Below are 17,006 nucleotides of genomic sequence, written 5' to 3'. Positions count from 1 at the left end.
GATTCCATTTAATAATCACAATTTCATTTTTTTTTTTTTTTAAAGCTATTCTGTTCGGTTTCACTTTTGTAGATAGTGATGTATGCATTTGGATCGCTTGATTGTTCATTAATAGGAAGACCACTTACTTTGGTGGAGGTGACTCCTTCCTGACAAAGTGTAAATCCAGCGCATGATACTTCACCCCTGTCAAGATCTTTAGTTGGTGGGACTGCAGGGAGACTCACTGATCGCAGAGCTATCAGATAGGGGTCCCTGGAAAAATCATTCATTGCTGTTAACAAAATTGTAGATTCTGGATTGCACGTAATTTTAAAGTCACAGAGTAATACAGTGTGGAAACAAGCCCTTCAGCCCAACTTGCCCACACCAGCCAACATGTCCCAGCTACACTAGTCCCACCTGCCCATGTTTGGTTCATATCCCTCCAAACCTGTCCTAGCCATGTACCTGTCTAACTTTTTGTTAAATGTTGGGATAGTCCCTGCCTCAACTACCTCCTTTGGCATATTGATCCATACACTCACCATCCTCTGTGTGAAAAAGTTATTCCTCAGATTCCTATTAAATCTTTCCCCTTCACCTTAAACCTATGTCCTCTGGTCCTCGATTCACCTGCTCTGGGCAAGAGACTGTGCATCTACCCAATCTATTCCTCTCAGGATTTTAAACACTTTTATTCAATTCAAAATATACTCTTCTATTCTAAATTATGCCACAGGCCAAATATTTCAAAAGATGAAAGCCAATAGTTTACAACGAATTTAACATAAAGTCAACAACATTTACTGATAAAAGTCCTATTGCGGTAATCTTCTGTTTAGTTAATAAAGTCAATGCAGTGCAACAAAGAGTTATATCTGCACGGAAGGGTGAGCATCCACTGACCACTTCCCGGACTGAGGCGCCTGGCAGTGTCTGTCTGGAATACGAGATGCTGACTGCACCATAAGTTGACAACCCATTGCATCATAGTATGACAGGTGTTCATTTTTAAACATTTTGTTCTGTGTTAAATTATACAAATTAATACCCAGATATTGCAATTGTTAGGTTTTAGATCAGTCTAGGTTGCACTATAATTCTCCTTCCCATTCGCACACTGGCCTTTCTGTCTTAGGCCTCCTCCATTGTCAGTGGGGCTAAACGCAAATTGGAGGAATTGGAGGAGGAATTGGAGGAATTGGTGATCGTGGACTTTCTCACCGCCAGGCCCCAGGTAGTCAAGATGGGAGGGAATACATCAAAGTCCCTCACCCTGAGCCCAGGATCGCCCCAGGGTTGCGTCCTCAGCCCCCTATTGTACTCCCTGTACACATGTGACTGTGTGGCTAGGTTCAGCTCCAACTCAATAATTAAGTTTGCTGATGACACTGTGGTGGTGGGCCTGATCTCAGACAACGATGAGAAGGCCTACCGGGAGGAGGTGGCTGATCTAGCATTCTGGTGCCAGGACAACAGCCTCCTCTTGAACATCAAAAAAACTAAGGAGCTGATCGTGGACTTTAGGAGGGCACATCATCCGAGGACGTACACTCCATTGAGGATAAATGGGGATACTGTGGATAGGGTGAGCGGTTTCAAATATCTGGCAGTCCACATCTCTGAGGATATGACATGGGCATCACACGCCTCAGCACTCGTGAGTAAGGCAAGGCAGCGCCTTTACCACCTCAGGCAATTGAGGAAATTCAGAGTGTCTCCGAGGATCCTCCAGTGCTTCTACTCAGCGGCTATGGAAAGCATCTTGTCCGGAAATATTACCATCTGGTTTGGGAATTGCTCTGCCCAGGACAAGAAGGCTCTGCAGAGAGTAGTGCGTTCGGCCGAACGCACTATGGGAACTTCACTCGCCCCCCTGCAGGAACTATACATCAGGAGGTGCAACTCCAGAGCCAATAAAATCATGGGAGACCCCTTCCACCCCTGCAACGGACTGTTCCAGCTGCTACTGTCAGGCAAACGCCTCCGTTGCCATGCTGTGAGAACGGAGAGGTTGAGAAGGAGTTTCTTCCCAGAGGCCATTCGGGCTGTAAACTCCTATCTCACCAGGGACTAACTTTACTGAACGTTTTTCCTTCCACCCACAATATTTAATATGTAAAAGAATATGTGATTGTGTCTCTAGTTTGTTTGGTTGTTTGTTTGTCTTTTTGCACAAAGTCCGCGAGCATTGACACTTTTCATTTCACTGCACATCTCGTATGTGTATGTGACAAATAAACTTGACTTGATTTAACTTGGCTTGGCATCTCACATTTCGCTTGAGCAGCTTACAACCCAGAGGTATGAATCTGATTTCTCTAACTTCAAGTAACCCCTGCAACCCATTGGGTGTTGGTCTCCCCCACCCAAATCGCACCAGCTTCTCGTTCTCACCCAACACACAGCCAACAATGGCCCTTTATCATCGTTACTTTTGCATATCTTTCATTCAATGTTCTATATCTCTCTACATAACATCGTCTATATCTCTCGTTTTCCCTTTCCCGTGACTTTCAGTCTGTAGAAGGGTCTCGACCTGAAACGTCACCTATTCCTTCTCTCCAGAGATGCTGCCTGTCCCGCTGATTTACTCCAGCTTTTTGTGTCTATCTTTGATTTAAACCAGCATCTGCAGTTCCTTCCTACACGTTAATTCTGAACATTAAACTAATGATGAGGTGGGCAAATTTAAATACAGCAGGTTAAAATAATAATAGATAAACAGTTAAAAAAAATGTTAGTTAGCTGTTAATGTAGCAAATAAAGATTGATGAAAAAAAAGGAAAAAGGAGGTTTTCTGGACTGGAGCCCAATTTATATCCACTGGTCTGTGAATTGCCTTTGAGAATAAAGATTCAAACAAGAGGACATGACTTTTAAGGGAAAAAGGGGTGTTATGAGGGGGAGCTGTTACGCAGAGAGTGTAGCAAATGAAGTGGAAGTGGTGGAGGCAGGTTCATTGGTATCATTTAAAAAATAAATTGGATAGGCATATGGATGAGAAGGGAATGGAGGGTTATGGTACGAGTGCAGGCAGGTGGGACTAAGGGGAACAAAATTTGTTCGGCATGGACTTGTAGGGCCGAGATGGCCTGTTTCCGTGCTGTAATTGTTATATGGTTATATGGTTAATTGGAACAGATCCTCACACCAAAAGTATGAAGGCCATGCTATCTGGCCTTTAGCCTCATTTTCTTCAAACAGGCAAGCTACGAATTCCTGCTACACACTCACGGGCACCTCAGGGTCAAAGACAATTAGAATTTTCGCTCACTGCATCACTATAGTTATGTCTTGTGTGGAGATCAGATTTTACTGACAGCACCATTACCAAGACCAAATGCCCATTCAGTTTTGTTGGAACAGTTCGGATCTGCAAGGATCAAATCCTAGTTCTGCATTAAATGACCTGAGATGGAATTTTTTACCATAGTCACTTTTATGCCAGAATGCATGTGTGGAGTAAAATACGACTCTTAAAACTTAACATTTCTGATATTCAGAATCATCAAAAACTTTTAAAAGACATTTGAAATCAGTTAATAAATGTTAGATCTGTTGAAATATATACAAGGACACAAAGTGCTGGTGTAACTTGGCAGGTTAGGCAGCATCTCTGGAGAATATGGATAGAAGATGTTTCGGATCAAGGCCGTTCTTCCATTTAAACCCAAAACACTTCAAATAATATAAAGAAATCTAAATGAACTGCTATTCATTGTTATCTCTCACAGCCATTCCCTTAATTTGAAATTAATGGCTCATCTAACCCTGTACTTTGGATATCCAGCATCAGAAAAAACGCAAATACTGGTCATAGCTCAGGACTTCTTGCTCAGCAGGAAGAAACACGGACGCTGTTCTCAGTTACAGCGTGCCATTTTCACAATATTTCCCTATAATCTCCAAGCCTCTGAGATCTCTTATCTCACCAGGAACTCATTTACTGTACCAATTTACTGTTGTGTTGTGTATTTTTTTAATTGCTGGGGTTTTTTTTCTAATATGTAAATACTGATTCTGTTCTATTCTGTTCTGTAGTTTATTGCACAATCCGCAGGCATTGCCACTTTCATTTCACTGCACATCGTGTATGTGTATGTGACAAATCAACTTGACTTGACATTTTGTCCACAACAGAAGCTACGCTTTGTAGCAGGATCACGATAGCAGGCAGCACCAGGTGGGGAGTATTATCTCTAAAATCCATTAACATTAGCCCTGCAACCCGTCCATGCTCCCACACTGTCAAGTTAACCATTTTGTGGAAGTTATTTCCTACTTGCTAAACATCCAGACCAAGGCAAGCTCGATCCTTCACTATAAAGCATTGCACATCTGCAATGCTCCTGTAGCTATAAAACTATCATATGGAATGGTCAATAAAACCTTCTGCTATAAAAGCTGTCCAGATAAAATACTTTATCACTTTAGACTTTAGAGATACAGAGATCATTTGTAAAGGATGGTCCGTACCGTCATCAGTCATCGACAGCTTCGCATGGAGTTTTTACTGTTACTGGCTGTCTGATTGAACAGAATTCAGTCTACAAGACATTTATGACACCTCTTCTGGAACAGTGTAGTAGCTAAATTGAGTCATCAAATTAATTGAATGGTGCCAGAACAACAACCTTGTTCTCAACGTCAGCAAAAACCAAAGAACTGATTGTTGATTTCAGAAGACCAGGTGCCAAGGATTCAGAAACCTGTCTTCATCAACGGTTCTGTGGTGGAGAGGCAGCAACTTCAAGTTCCTGGGCGTGCTTGCCTCTGAAGATCTGTCCTGGACTCAGCACATTGATGCAATAAATGCATTTCGTTGTCTAATGCATTTCGTTGTCTCTGTACTGTACACCGACAATGACAATTAAAATTGAATCTGAATCTGAATCATAAAGAAAGCCCATCAATGCCTCTACGTCCTGAGAAGATTGAGGACATTGGGTATGGCAACAAGTACTCTCTTGAATCTCTAGATGTACAGTGGAGAGCGCATTGACTGATCACATCATGGCCTGGTTCAACAACTCGAATGCCCAGGACAGACGTGGATTACAAAAAGTGATGAACACTGCCCAGTCCACTGCCAAGACCTCCCCTCCATCGAAGAGCTCTACAGGAGGCAGCCAGCCAGGGACCCAAACTAACCTGGCCACACTCTCATTTCACTCCTGCCATTAGGAAGAGGGCAGATGACACTGAAAACTGTCCAGGTTCAGGAAAAGTTTCTTCCCAACAACCATCAGGCGATTGAACACTAGAAATCTAACCGTCTTGGTTGCGTTAGGGACTTCGAGCATTGTTTTTGCATTTACACTAAATCGTTTTTGTTAATTTATTGAACATTAGAACGCATTGAGAGTTTGAGGACATGTGACAATAAAATACTCTCGACTCTGGTGCTAAAGTAAGGATGTATGCATGCCACATAGTACACATTAGAGACAACCATATCCGTGGTAACATGCCACTGGACATCGCACGGTGATACACAACATCACAAACACAATAATCAAACGTGAGACCATGCAAATCACACTAGAAGGAATTTGTGAGATCAAAAGCTTGATTTTTTTGGAGAGCGTTTGGATAAAAATTATCAGACACTTCATAAGAAAATCAAAAATGACGTTACCCATCAGCACAAGGTACTCTTCGAGATGCCAGTAAAACAAAGTCTTGAAAGTTGCTGGCCTTGTTGACAGAAGGTGACACCACATGATAGATAACATCATCCGTGTCCACCTTTTGTATCAACTTAAATCTCCTTGGAAGGAAACAAAATATTGAAAAATAAATATGCGTTTATCAATGATGCCACATTAATTATGGGTTAATAATTGAAAAGAAATTGATACTTCAATTTTGGAAAAATACAGCTATACCAGCTATTAAAATGTGGATTAGGAATATGATGGACATAGCACACCTTGAAGAAACGAGACTCCGACTAATAGATAAATATGACCAATTCTTAAGGAGTTGGTCTCCTTTCATCGACTTTTTGGAATCATGTGATGCAGCGGTACCATAAAGATTACTGATTTCAGGTCAGGTCGTGGATAGATTTACATCTCCGAATAAAGATTTGAAAATTTCTTTTTTAAGGGTCTTTCTCTCCTATTTCTACTTTCTACTCTTTCTTTTCTTATATACACACTTCACGTTTTTCTATTTTCTATTATCTATTTTTCCTCTTTTCTCTCTATCTCCCAACGCTGCTGCGGGTCTCGACCTTGTGACAGTCGGGTGTCCGATACGACCCAGTGGTGGGTCTCAACCCGAAACATCACCGATCCATGCACCCGAGATGCTGCCTGACCTGCTGAGTTACTCCAGCACTTTGTGTCCTTCATCATTGCACAAGTGTCGATTAGAGCAATTTCTTGCCAATATAAATTACCTCCACTGTGTAACCAGCAGGCTGTGTTCTTAAAGAGACAGTGGTGGCTGATTACTGTGGGAGGCTCTGCCCACTATAACCTAAATCCGTTATAAAGAGGTCTGTAATAACAAGGGTTCACGGCAATTACACCCATCAGACCCAAGACCCATCTCTGAAAGAATATTTACTTCATTTCATTCAATTCAATTCAATTCAATTCAATTCAACTTTAATGTCATCGCACAAATACAAGTATCAGTACAACGAAATGCAGTTTTGCGTCAGTCCGTAGTAGTTGTACATAAAGAGAAAAAAAACAAGAAAAAAAATAGAAAGAGAGAAGATACAGAATAATCAGGAAATACAGAATGATTAAACAAAGGGGGACGGAGGGACCAGAGAAATCTATCGTCGGGACTCCGAGTTCAGCAGTGTGATTGTGTTGTTATAGAAGCTTTTCCTCATCCTGCTGGTACGTGACCTGAGGCTCCTGTACCGCCTCCCTGATGGGAGGAGGGCAAACAGTCCATGGTTGGGGTGTGAGGGGTCTTTGATGATCTTCCCAGCCCGTCTCAGACACCGTTTTCGGTGGAGGGCATCCATGGCAGGGAGCGGGGCACCGATGATGTGCTGCGCGGTTTTCACCACCCGTTGTAGTGCTTTCCTGTCCCCTGCTCTTTCCCCCATATATTCATTTAATGTTTATGAATCCTGCTATCATCAGTTTCTGGCAGGCATTTCGAGTCTCAATGGTAAAATACATTCTCTGAACTCTGCCACAATCTCTGCCACGATCATTGACATTTGGATCCTCTCATTATCAAGTCACCAACTCACAGAATAGGTTTCTTCCCACTCAGTTTTCATTAAGAAAAACCCTAAAGGGCCTGTTCCACTTGGGCGTCAATTGCGCGTCATGCAGGTGGCGAGCAAAGATTTTGTGAATCCCAAAATCCTGGGGCGCCGCGCGTGACCACGCGTCACTGCCTACATCACCGCGCACCATGCGCGCATAATGTACACCATGCGTGCGTATTGCACAACATGTGCGCGTCATGATCGCACGTCGGGCATCTTGACGCGTAAATGATGTCACGTAAATGATGCGCAAATGACGCCCAAGTGAGACAGGCCCTTAATGGGGATAAAAGGTTCACACTTGAAAATATTTAGTAGTCCAGGAAAGGTAGATAACAGATTTGGGAATAATTTTCTGCCTATTTCCTTTCCTGTTCACTGGGTGCCCAGGTGGAGTGTGGTTGCATTGGTACAATTTCATTTTAGTATACTGACCTGCTGGCCTGAGGCAAAGTAATTAACAATTTCATTGACTGCAAAATGAATCTTAGTTTCACCATGTACCCACCTTCAGCTAGAATAGGACAGAAAAATGCCTGGCACAGGAAAGAGTCCTTCAGCCCACAATGTTCCTGCTAAAAATGATGCCATCAAATTGATCTCGTCTGCCTTTTACATGATCAATATCCATCTTAAACACCACCAACGGATCTGAGCGGTGAAACACCACCCCTGGCAGTGCATTCCAGGCCCCCACTACCCTCCGTGTAAGAAAATCTTGCACCGCACATCTCCATTATACTTTCCCCCTTTCACCATGAAGCTTTGTCCCCTAATGTTGGACATTTCCACCCTGAGAGAAAGGTTCTGAACCCTACCTTCATCAATCTCCTTCATCACCTCCTCAAAACAAATCGTTAACGAGACACGACCAGCCGAGTACAAAGCCGCGCTGGCCATCCCTAATTAGCCCATTGTCTACCAAATGGGGGTATATCCTATCTCAAAGAATTCTCTCCAATTGTTTCCCTACCACTGATGTGAGGCTCATCAGCCTATACTTCCCCAGATTCTCTCTCCATTGGCCAGTTCTCCAGTTTTCCTGCCCTCACCGGTGGCTAGAGAATAAACAAAGATAATCAAGGATCTCACAATCTTCTCTCTTGCTTCCCTCAATAACCTGGGCTAGATCCCATCAGACCCTGGAGACTTATTCACCTTAATGCTCTTCCATCTCAAACTGCCCGAGCATATTTGTATTCTCCACTCTGATCTTGCTGTCGACTAAGCCCTCCTCCTTGATGAATAGAGGCAAATTACTTGTTTAGTACCTCACCAACGTCCTCCGACCCGAGCATAGATTTAACCCTTTATCCTTGAGAGATGAGGGAGTGGCCAGGTGTGACTCGACCTTGATGATGCTGCTGGCCTCGTTGAGGCAGCATGAGGCATAAATGGAGTCAATGGAAGGGAGGTTGGTTTGTGTGATGGTCTGGGTTGTGTCCCAATTCGCTGCAATTTCTTGCGGTAGCTGAGGGGGAGGGGAGGGGGGGGGGGTAACTGCTCCCCCGGCGTCTGATATAGAGTTTCAGAACAGTGATCTGATCACATCCAAGCTCCCTCTTTGACAGTGTGGCTACCAGTGATGGTTACACCACCATGCCGGGGGGAGGGTGGTTGAACGATTGAACGATCCTAGGAGAGCTGATCACAGAGGATTGTGTTGTCATAGTTTCTCAATTAAAATAGAAACTTCATTGTATTTTTTGAAGGGAGAGAGAAAATGAAGTCTCCCCATTGCCTGTGCTGCACCAACGTCTTGCCCCCTTCCATTTTACTCCTTCCTTCTCATTGTCTCTAACATTGGGACGACAGATGGCACAATGGGCTAAGTGTTCGGCTGGCGACCGGAAGGTAGCCGGTTCGAATCCCGCTTGGAGTGCATACTGTCGTTGTGTCCTTGGGGCAAGACACTTCACCCACCTTTGCCTGTGTGTAAATGTAATGTAATTATGTGAAGCACTTTGGGGTCAATGCAAGTTGACTAAAAATGTGCTATATAAATAAGATTATTATTATTATTATTCACTCTTTAGTTTATGAGGCTATTCTTACTGGTAGTGAGTGTCCCATTCATGTCGACGGCTCATATCAGATAGGAGCACAAAAACTTGCTTGACGTTTACAGACACAATCATTTCTGCTTTGAAGAACAGCAAGTGGTCTTCTTCGAGCGTGGACAGTTTTGCCTGGAAAAAAGGAAATTGAAATAATTTCCCGAAAAGATAGCTGCTGGATGTCTTGAACTTTTAACGTTGCCTGGGGTTTACACTTGCCTTGTTCTGCATGCAGTTGAGTACCCAGTTTTGCTTTGCAGCCAGTATTTTCAGTGCAGAGACATTATTGTAACTAAGGTAAACCTTCAACAAAGGAAAGAGTAGGACATTTTTTTTAAAACACCAAGTGATGAGAAGAAAGAACTTTGCACCACTCGCCAATAGAGACCAGAAAGACTTACAATTTGCATGTTAGCATGGAAACATGCCTTTGGTCGCCTGTACTAAGCACTGTATTCTGTTTCCAAAATTTGGTTCTCTCGCAACCACAGAACCTTAGAGGTGGAATACCCATGATTAGGCCAATAACAATGGAGTTGTCTGCAAATGGGTAGATTTATTTATTTTCCTTTTTAAAGATGCTCAAGGTGGAACAAGGTGGAATTCTCTGCCACAGAAGGAAGTTGAGGCCAGTTCATTGGCTATATTTAAGAGGGAGTTAGATGTGGCCCTTGTGGCTAAAGGGATCAGGGGGTATGGGGAGAAGGCAGGTACAGGATACTGAGTTGGATGATCAGCCATGATCATATTGAATGGTGGTGCAGGCTGGAAGGGCCAAATGGCCTACTCCTGCACCTATTTTCTATGTTTCTAACAGCCCATCTGGGTTTACACGTAGGCAGGTTAATCTGCTGCCGTCATGATACATTGTTCCTACTGAAGTCGTAATGACACAATAAAGAGCCGCCTGTCATGTGAAAGGAGAGAAAGAAGAGAGAAAGCATGGAACAGCAGGAAAAGGATGCAACAGGACTTGAGCAGTTTAGACCCAGAAAGTGTAACATTTCATGGAGAGTTGCAGATGGGTTGTTAGGTGAAGGGGAAAAGATTTACCAAGAATCTGAGAGGTAACGTTTTCACACAAAGGGGGTGGATGTATGGTACAAGCTGCCAGAGGAGGTGGTTGAGGCAGGGACTATCCCAACATTTAAGAAACAGTTAAACAGTTGGGAGGGATATGGACCAAATGCTGGCAGTTGGGACTAGTGTAGCTGGGATATGTTGGCTGGTGTGGGCACGTTGGGCCAAAGGTGTGTGCAAGAAGGGCCTGTTTCCACGCTGTATCACTCTATGACTCTAATAGCCCTGTCCCACAGTGCGAGTTCATTCAAGTGCTCTCCCGAGTTTAAAAAAAAAAAAAACTCGTGGTAAGCACGGAGAATGAACGTAGCGGGTTCGTCGGAGCTCGGGGACGTATCTTAGCGGCTCGTGCCACTAACGGCAGGTACTCGGGAAGACTCGCTAATGGCAGGTAAGCACGGGAAGACTCGTGAAGATTTTTCAACACGTTGAAAAATGTCCACGAGAGCCCCGAGTACCGACGTGTGGCCATTACCGTAAATCTCCTAGTTCGAATTAGGGCAAACTCGGGAGAGCTCTTGGAATGAACTCGTACCGTGGGACAGGGCTTTAAGACGCCACCAAGCTGACAAAAAACGGAATTAGGCAGATTCTATCCTTTGTTGTTTCATCGCCCCACTACATCAGGTTTAAGCTTTAAGGGCCTGTCCCACTGTACGAGGTAATTCAAGAGTTCTCCCGAGTTTCTCCTGATTCGAACTCGGAGAATTACAGTAATAGCCGTTCGTAGGTACTCAGGGCTCTCGTGAACATTCTCCGCACTGTTGAGAAAACTTCACGAGCTTACCGCGTTTCCCGAGTACCTGCTGTTAGCGTTACGAGCCGCCAAGAGACGTCCCGAGCTCCGACGTACCCGCTAGGTGCATTCTATGTACCTACCACGAGTTTGATTTTTTTAAAACTCGGGAGAGCTCTTGTGTAAACTCGTATAGTGGGACAGGCCCTTTACTCTCAGCACAAATCATAATTAACATTCAAAACAGTTAGAGATCTTCCTCACTGGTAAAGGGATGATTACTGTCAATCGCTTTGTGCAACTTTTACCTTCATTGGATTTGCATAGAGAATGGCTGCAGAAAAAATAATTAATCAAATGGTTTCTTGCCCACCAATGACCAAACAATGAAATAAGATGCAAAGATAACAGTTGATGAGCATGGAAATAAACGATAGATAAAAAGACCACAATTAATGACACCAATATATCATTCATGATACATACCATAAGTGCTCCTGATGCAAAAGGCTAATTACCTGGTTACTGGGGTCCCATGGCACAGACAGTGGTACTTCCGTTTGTTTGCATGAAATAATATATTTTCTGAAAGGTAAACAGGATTAAGATGTGAAATTTTAAGATTAGTTGTTAATGATTAATGTAAAGAATACATTAATATAATCACGACCAACCCTAACCAAACTTCCTTTATTTTTTAAAGACACTGCGTGGAAACAGGCCCTTTGGCCCACCGAGTCCACGCCGACTAGTGATCTCCGCACACTGACCCTATCCTACATACACTAGGGACAATTTACAATTATACCAAGCCAATTAGCCTACAAACCTGGATGTCTTTGGAGTGTGGGAGGAAACCGGAGCACCCGGAGAAACCCCACGCAGGTCACGGGGATACACATACAAACCGTATGCAGAAAGCACTCGTAGTCAGGATCGAACCAGGGGTCTCTGGCGCTGTAAGGCAACAACTCTACTGCTGTGCCGCCCCTTTCTACATTGAAATTTTATGGAGATGGCGCTGCTGGCTTTGTCTTTCATTGTCCTTGAGAAGATGGCAGTGAGCCACTTTCTTGAAATGCTACAGTCCTTTGAGTGGAGGTGCAGCCAGTGTTGCTGGATAGCGGTACCCAATGATAATGAAGACATTTCCAAGTCAGGACAGAATGTCACTTGGGAGGGGGCATTCCTCAGTGGCATTCCCGTGCATCTGTGCCATTGTCCCGCTATGCAATGAGACAATGGATTTAGGAGGTTGTGACAAGTCCATGTTGTTAGCTTGCAATAATGCTTTTTACAAGTGGCACTCAATGTGGCTATGTTTTACCTACGCTCAAGGGCTAAATGTCAGGGGGAAGGAAAGACCATGGAGCAAGCAAGCTATTTTGTTCTGGTTGCATTGTTTCAAGTGCTGCTGGAAATCCACTCATCGAGGCAAAGGGAAAATGGACAATAAATGGGCAACTAGCTAGGGAGCACGATAATGCACCTTGTGTACTCTCATTAAGACTTGTTGAAGGTCTCATGTGATCCAAATAAACTTCATCAGCTGCTAACACATTCCCTGACTTGATTCTGCATTTACCGCAGGGGCCTTCAACTTTGTTTTATGATAAATATAATCCAAGAGGGGTTCTTTGGCCCACCGAGTCCACACTGACCAGCAATACCAACACTATCCTACACACCAATTAGCCTACAAACCTGTACGTCAGACTCTTCGGAGCGTGGGAGGAAACCAGGAGCACCGAGAGAAAACCCCCAGGTCAGGGGGAGAACATACAAACTCCATGCAAAGAGCACTCGTAGTCAGGATTGAACCCAGGACTCTGGCACTGTAAGGCAGCAACTCTACCACCATGCTGCCCTTGTAATGTGTTTTTGTAGTTTGCTACACAAATTCAAGTTGTTGCTGGGTGGTCAGTTGAGGGCTTCCAGATATGTAGACATGCATCCTCTTTGGGGTAGGTTGTGCACTCCACTTAGTGTCCACTTGCCATTTGCCTGAAGGAGTGGATTCCCAGCAGCACCTGAAGCTTCACACACCTCTCTGGCTAGTTGGCAATAGATGCTTGACACTAAAATTTAATATCGAGATATAGCTATGCAAAATATTTAAAAGCAGTTGATTGTTTAAAGAAAACTTCCGGTGACAGCGTGAAAATGAAGACAATGCGTAGAACAACCATAGTGTCCAATACTGTCTCTCTGCAAAAATTATCACCAAATCAGAGATATAGAGCATTTCAGTTTGCTAACCTGTCGAGTCTTATTTTCTTCCGCGCACTTGCTTCACGGTACCTTCTTTTTCCATCCTGTTCATGAAGCAGAGACAGTATTATAGGTAACTCACTGCTAACAGCATCCTCTCCCCCAAGGCCTATTTTAATGTATCACTGCACCCATCCATCTTACCACCCCCACACCTTGCTATAGGTACCTTCAGCTGTGTGGACCGCATAACCATCACAGTTTAAGAATAAGGGGTAGGCCATTAAGGACCGATGAGGAAAAACGTTTTCAGCCAAGGAGTTGTGAATCTGTGGAATACTCGGCCACAGAAGGCAGTGGAGGTTAATTCAGTGGATGTATTCAAGAGAGAGTTAGAAATAGCTTCTAGGGCTAGCGGAATCCAGGGATATGGGGAGAAGGCAGGAATGGGGTACTGATTGTGGTTGGTCAGACATGATCATATTGAATGGCAGTGCTGGCTCGAAGGGCCAAATGGCCTACTCCTGCACCTATTTTCTATGTTTCTAAGAGCTGAAATCTCACAACTCTTCGCCTATAAAGGTGCTCCTTAAAAAACAATTAGTTAGCCAAGCTTGTGATTACCCCTCCAAGGCTTGCCCCCTCTGTGAAATGCTTTATTTCATATTAAGGATACAGTCTAAGCACAGGCAATAGTAGTTTCTCCTATTAACTGATCATGCAAGCTAGCAGGACTCTATTTTTAATCAATGTTCATTGTTAGTATTTTGCAAATTATGTAGAATGTTCAGCCATTCAGCCCATCTAATCACAGCTGGTTAGATACATAGACAATAGGTGCAGGAGTAGCTCATTCGGCCCTTCGATCCAGCACCGCCATTCAATGTGATCATGGCTGATTATCCACAATCAGTACCCCGATCCTGCCTTCTTCCCATATCCCTTGATTCCACTAGCCCTAAAAGCTCTATCTCACTCTTTTGAATGCATCCAGTGAATTGGCCTCCACTGCCTTCTGAGGCAGAGAATCCCACAGATTCACAACTCTCTGGGTGAAAGTGTTATTCCTCATCTCAGTCCTTAATGGCCTACCCCTTATTCCTAAACTGTGGCCCCTGGTTCTGGACTCCCCCATCATCAGGAACCTGTTTCCTGCATCTAGCGTGTCCAATCTCTCAACAATGCAGACTATTTAGTTGATTTGCAACAAATTATAAGGAACAACAGGAGTAACATAAGACTGGATCGGAACTCTAATATTTGTTATCGGCTCAATACAAAATAAAACAAACCTACCCTTGACATTGAAAGTTGGGACTTCAGATGTTTCGATTGCCTTAAAGGCAAACACAAACACTGTGATACATTTCAAATAGTGGCCACACTCCAATAGCTCACACAGATGGTATTTAGGGCTTAATGAACCATAAGGGATGGGAGCCACAACGCAGTCCTGTTAGCAAACAAGCAGTCTCTAACATGGGTCACTAGATAACAAGCTGCAGCATGAACTGATCATGTTCTCCTCCTTAACCCAGGAACTTTGAACCAAATCAAAGCTGCTTCATTACCCAGATTGTATCTTCTGTCTCTGCGGGTTCCACATTTGGGACTAGTCTTGTTTATTTTTTTTAAACAAGCCCAATAATCAAACTATTCACCTAACTTACTGACTGAAAAAAAGTACAAATTTATCCACAGTTCCACTGTGCTGGCCATTTGCTCCTTTACGAGTACTAACTAATTTAACCTACAGATTATGCATTTCATGTTATTTAACACCAACTTCCCTTTGCTGTATTGATGCGCTTTGTTATATAAAACATAGTCATTTGAAAATGTCTGAATTTTCTATTATTGGGTGTAATTTAGTTCAAGGTTCACTGTTTCTTGTGCTAACCAATAGCAGCAACTTTTCCACCAATCAGATAAAAAACTCCTACAAAATGCATTAAACTCAAGATCAAACTTCTTTAGTAACAGAAGTTCAGACAGTTCTGCTATTATTGTGGTTTAAATAATCGTTCTTGTGTTTATTACAATAGGGACTAAATCCTAATCAACCATTCTCAACAATCAATCTAGAATTGTCAACCACATTCAGTACAGTAATTTATAAAACACAGAATTAATTATGAGTCAGCAATACACACACTAAATTGCTTCCAATAATAGAAAATTGAAAAAGTTCTAACAAATGACAACCAATTGGCCTGCAGGAGTTCAATATGATAGCACATCATTCAAGACAGTCAATGTAAACTGCTACTAATTTTGCAGGTAATTCAGTTCTACAATATCAACAATTTGTTTTTATTTAGTGTCCGTAATGTAGAAAACATCCAAAGGGACTTCATTGGAGCACGATACGTCGCAACAAAAATAAAACAAGTCAATGTTGCCTTCGGGTTAACTTTAAGGTGCTTTTTTTTTAATAAAGCGGAGAAAGGGAGATGAAGAGGTTTGGTAAGAAATCCTCACTTCTAGCACAGAGGCAAACGGCACCACAGTCATCAACTACAAACTTGTGATATGCATAACCCAAGATTTAGGAACAATATGAAGATCTCAGGGGTGAAGGGGAAATGATTTAGGAACAATATGAAGATCTCAGGGGTGAGGGCAAGACCTTGGAAGAATCCAAAAGCAAAAAATCCCAAAATAAGAATTTAGAATCAATGCTAACCAAGAGATAATTTAAGCCAGCTTGCTGAGATAATGGATAAGTATGATCTAGTGTTCTGTATTATGCTTACAATATTCTGTTGTGCTGCAGCAAGCAAGAATTTCATTGTCCTATCTGGGACACATGACAATAAAACTCTCTTGACTCTAGTGCTAGTTAGGATACAATCTGTAGAATTTTGGATAAAGTTGGGATGCTGAGCAGAAGGACCATTGATAAACTCACAACCAGGCAACTGTATAAATAATTAGTGAAATTAACAGAGCTCTGCTAAATTGCTTGCTTTTAGCTCTTGTATTTAATCTATGTCGTCATGACAATATTTTCTTTAATTAAGTGATTCCACAATGGTTATATGGCCCATAACCTATATATCGAAAACAATCATGTTAAATCAAATAAAATCAAAAGAGTCATGTGGTCTAGCTGTTAATTACACAATACGGGTAGATTATTTTGGTCATAATAATGCCTGTATGATAACAATAAAGGTGTTATTACATTGACAACAGGACTTTGGAGCAGTAATAGTCCTTCTCCTTGGATTCAGTGGAGCAGTGGTAGAGTTGCTGCCTTACAGCACATACAGCGCCAGAGACCCCAGTTTAATCCCGATTACGGGTGTGTCTGTACGAAGTTTGTACGTTCTCCTCGTGGGTTTTCTCTGAGATCTTCGGTTTTCTCCCACACTCCAAAGATGTACAGGTTTGTAGGTTAATTGGCATGGTATCAATTGTAAATTGTCCCTAGTGTGTGTCGGGTAGTGTTAATGTGTGGAGATCGCTGGTCGGTGCGATCTCAGCCGGCCCAAGGGTCTGTTCCGCGCTATATCTCTAAACTAAACTAAATTAACTGCTCATGTTGTACTGAGCCTAGTGTGTGCCTGGGGCTATGTATGAACCTACAGTACGTGCATCTGCAGCTTTTTGTCCACAAGGTCATTACAGCCAAGTTCATTACATATCGATTTCCAATAGGAGCATAGAAAAATTGTCTAAGGCAGTA

At 42.9% G+C, this 17,006-nt stretch overlaps 1 protein-coding gene across 5 annotated transcripts in view; it reads right to left on the bottom strand.

The window, feature by feature from the left end:
• LOC129701229 (acyl-coenzyme A thioesterase 11-like) overlaps positions 1-17,006 on the bottom strand; it is a 56,749-nt gene that overhangs the window by 4,080 nt on the left and 35,663 nt on the right. For all 5 annotated transcript variants that reach the window (XM_055642335.1, XM_055642337.1, XM_055642339.1 and 2 more), the window contains exons 10-15: positions 13,364-13,419; positions 11,623-11,689; positions 9,508-9,591; positions 9,287-9,420; positions 5,624-5,755; positions 129-255 (exon numbers count right to left, since the gene is read on the bottom strand). In XM_055642335.1, coding sequence (XP_055498310.1) covers positions 129-255; positions 5,624-5,755; positions 9,287-9,420; positions 9,508-9,591; positions 11,623-11,689; positions 13,364-13,419 — 600 coding nt within the window. The remainder of the gene's footprint in view (positions 1-128; positions 256-5,623; positions 5,756-9,286; positions 9,421-9,507; positions 9,592-11,622; positions 11,690-13,363; positions 13,420-17,006) is intronic.

This window comes from Leucoraja erinacea, chromosome 10 (genome assembly GCF_028641065.1).
Source record: "Leucoraja erinacea ecotype New England chromosome 10, Leri_hhj_1, whole genome shotgun sequence".
Lineage (NCBI taxonomy): Eukaryota > Metazoa > Chordata > Chondrichthyes > Rajiformes > Rajidae > Leucoraja > Leucoraja erinaceus.
Note: the sequence above shows the minus strand (reverse complement) of the source record. Positions and strands in the feature narration are given on the sequence as shown.